General features: G+C 35.8%; 1 protein-coding gene across 1 annotated transcript; it reads right to left on the reverse strand.

Annotated features, from left to right (window-relative positions):
- Nucleotides 1-1,047: 1,047 nt before the first annotated feature.
- On the reverse strand, nt 1,048-2,591 carry ier3 (immediate early response 3). The gene has a single exon (XM_067407573.1). The coding sequence runs from the start codon at nt 2,547-2,549 to the stop codon at nt 1,938-1,940; it is 612 nt and encodes a 203-aa protein (XP_067263674.1). The 5' UTR covers nt 2,550-2,591; the 3' UTR covers nt 1,048-1,937.
- Nucleotides 2,592-3,990: the final 1,399 nt, after the last annotated feature.

Raw genomic sequence — 3,990 nt, forward strand, 5'->3', positions numbered from 1 at the left:
TCTTTTGAACTTTCTATTCATCAAGGAATCCTGAAAAAAAAAGTACACAACTGTTTTCAACATCGAAAATAATCATAAATGTTTATTGAGCAGCAAATCAGCATATTAGAATGATTTCTGAAGGATCATGTGACACTGAAGACTGGAGTAATGATGCTGAAAATTCAGCTTTGCATCACAGGAATAAATTACTTTGTCAAATATATTCAAATAGAAAACAGTTATTTTAAATTGTAATAATATTTCACAATATTACTGTTTTTTACTGTATTTTTGATTAAATAAATGTAGTCTTGGTGAGCAGACGAAACTTCTTTTAAAAACATTAAAAATCTTAGTGGTTCCAAACTTTTGGACTGTACTGTATGTACTTTTAAAGTATTAATATGTACTAATATGCACCTTTTCATTTTTGTACCGTAGGGCCCCAGTGACAAGCACTCTCTCAAGCACTATAGAGAGAGAGAGAGAGAGAGAGAGAGAGAGAGAGAGAGAGAGAGAGAGAATATTATATACTATATATCTATATACTGTATATATATAGAATCTAACAGTATATTTATAAAAAGCCATTTAAATGAAGTGATATGATGCCTGAAACATAACATTTCTGGCAACCACAGCTGACAAATATTTTTTTTTTTTACAGTGTACAACCTTTAATATTCATTTTGCAGAAAATGGAAAAAGCAAAACAATGTTTCTTTTATTAACTGCTGACCTCTTTTTGCAGGACTAATCTGGCCATTTCCTTGACTTATTTCCACTCTAATATCCATCTCCATATTAAGGTGATGCATTATTAGACTGACAGAACATTGTATTTTCTCTTAAAGCTTACTCATTACATAATATTTTAGAACGTGCCAGTGAGGTTTTGTTAAAAACACACTCTAAAAATGTAACATTCAGTTTAAGGAGCTATTTATGAATGATCTGGTCCCTTAGAAAAATCACATTCTATAGTGTAACCTAATGAAGCTAGAGCTATTAAATATTCATGAAACATAATGAAACTGAAGAACAACACAAACTATTATTGTGATCATTGTAACTTTATTCATTATATGAACATCATACATTTGAATCTTTATACTGCTCATAAATGATCTTATTATTAATTACTGGTGTTAATATTACAGTGATTATCTCTAGGACTTAAACAATAAACTCAAAATTGTAGAGTAATTAGCAAAGTATATCTGTTCTAATATTTCAATCAAACATATTTTTTTTAAAAGAGCCATATCAGCATTAGTGTTCATGCACTTAAAAGTGTAATGTACAACACATGTCATAAATCATATATTTTATTCTATATCTCTTGTTTGAGTATTGTACTCTTAGAGGTGGCACAGAGAAACAACTGCATTTTGAAGCAAGTTTATGAACTAATAATATTACGAGAAGACAAAGAAAAAAGTAAATAAGAATTGAAGATGCAAATGTCAATTTATTTTCACAAGGCAATAGGAAATAAATAAATCAATAACAATAAATAAATAACATTAAATAAATAGCTACAACAAATAGTTCTTCATATATAACATGATAAAGTAAAATGATCAATGTGAGATTCAAGTATTTCTGCAGGCGCAGCGTTCAGTAACACAAATGGTCATTGTGACACTCTCATTAGTTTAGACATATAACAGGTCTACTTGTGAGGCTACTATGTAAATCTATACACTTCAAGTGAAACATTTTCAAGTAAATCTAAATAAGCCATTCAAGTTTCATTCCATTATAAGTTTGTTCATCATTCAAGTCCATCAAATGTCTCCTCAGATTGTGTTTTTCATCACTTCGCCCAGCTGGAGCAGATGAGTTCTCCAGGCACCACTAGGAACCACAGGAGCCTTTTTTTTTCCTTCTCCAAGAAGGTTCAAAGTCTTTAACTCGTCTTGGTTAGTCCACAAACTTGATTCAGAGTTCATTTAGTTCTCTGTGCCGAGTCTATGATATACAGGGTAGAGAAGGGCCACCACGTATCCGTTCCTCCGGCTCTGCTGGTAGAGAGTAGTGAAGTCCTCCTCCAGGCTTGAGCTCGGGCATGTAGTGTTCAGGAACCAAGAGTTCTCCTTCTTCTGCTCCTCGCTGCTAGACTGGCCGAAGACCTCAGGACAATTGCCCATCATTTGTCTGGCTTGCTCCTCAGCAGACTGGAAAGGGAGAACATTGTACGCTGTGGCATCGGTGAAGGTTGGTCCTTCACTCTGCGTCGTCTCAACGGATCCCTCCTCCGTGTAGATCTGCAGGAAAACCACCAGGCACAGTGCGATCAGCCAGCGTTTGGCTGGGCTCTTCTCGGCCGGCGGCAGATATTTGCGCACTTTGGAGGGATACATGACGCGGGTGTTTCTCTTGCGCGGGCGCAGCGGAGCTCCGCGGTGAGGGAATGACTGCGGCTCCGGGATCTGCTCGAAAGTGAAGATCTCCGGCTCGGTGTTGCGCTGCATCGTCGCCGGTCTGAAATCGAACTGCGACTGCGGCTGGAAGAAAGTGTTCGTCGGTAATGAGAGGACCAGGCTGTCTGATCTGGTATACATTGTTAGTTCAGGTCAGTTCCAGTATGCGTTACTTGCTCTGTGTCTCTGGTTCTCAAAAGTGACTTCTCTAACTTCAGCGTGAGGTTTATATATTTTGCTTTTAAGTGACGCCCATAGAAATGGCCACACCCTTCACTCGAGACGGAAAATACATGCTTTTAACCAAAAATTCCCAGGTTTTAGCTTAAGATATGAGCTCAGCATATGACAACAGCTTCTCGGGGGAGCCAAGTATGCTTGACTTCAGATTACTTCAGTAAAAAATTATAGTTCAGTAAAAAACAACAACAACAACAACAACAAAAAGATAGCAAAAACAAACAAACAAACAAACAAAAATCATAGGATCATTTGTTCCACAAAGTAATTTGATTTATTTATTTAAAACCCCTATTCTTTAAATGTGTGAATTATACAATTAGTGTCGACTTTTAATACGTTCTATTTATTTATCTGTTTATTTATAAGCATCTGTTAAATATGTAATGTATAGGTAGGCTACATTTCATGCAATCTTTTGACAATCGTCTGTATAGTGAAAACTGTCATTTAACGCCATACTTAAGACAATATACTAGCTACTTAGTTTTTTTTTTTTTTTTTTTAATATTCTATAGGCTATATGTGTGGTATCTAAATCTAAGTGATTAAAAAAATAATGACAGTTTTGTAATTTTTTTTAATTTTTTTTTTTCGACTTAGGCCTAAGCGGGAAAAAATAGCGGGAACATTAAGCAGGAAAAGTTACCTCCTCAGGCGAACACTTTTTGAGTGACAATTCCGATCGCACTTCTAATCGAATCTTTATAGTAACTGAGACATTTAAAAACCCAGTTGAAATCTATAGCTTATCTGCATGAATAAATATGTATTTTTAATTTTTTAATTTAAGTTGGTTCATTTCAAGGGAAGGAAGCCATTTCTCGTCAAATGACAACATTGGCTGCATCCGAAATTGTACTTCTCTGCTATATAAAAGGTGAAAAACAGTATGTGGCAAAAGTTGAATGCCCGAATTCACAGAACTCATAAAAGAGTAGGTAAAAAGTTCCTACTACTACTAGCTACTACTGAGAGTACATTGGATAGACACATTGGCTGCGTCCGAAATCACGTAGGCACTTATTTTGAGTAAGTAATTACTTCACAACCGCTAAAGAAGTATGTTCTATATGTGTGTAGTATGAATGCAATCCAAATGCTGTCATTATCAATTATACCAATCAGTGTCACTGCCACTCACAAATCCTATGTGGCCTGATGGGATAGTAAAGTATCCATATGCACACTTCAGAATCTGGCCAGAAGTAGTTGGTCATCCAGGTACTGTGAATTCGGAGTATAATTATTTTGTCACATACTGTTTTTCGCCTATAGCTTACTATGCTATTTCGGATGCGGCCTTTACTTTACTATCCCATGAGGCCACGGGAGAGGACTT

This window comes from Chanodichthys erythropterus, chromosome 13 (assembly GCF_024489055.1).
Source record: "Chanodichthys erythropterus isolate Z2021 chromosome 13, ASM2448905v1, whole genome shotgun sequence".
In the NCBI taxonomy this organism is placed as follows: Eukaryota; Metazoa; Chordata; class Actinopteri; order Cypriniformes; family Xenocyprididae; genus Chanodichthys; species Chanodichthys erythropterus.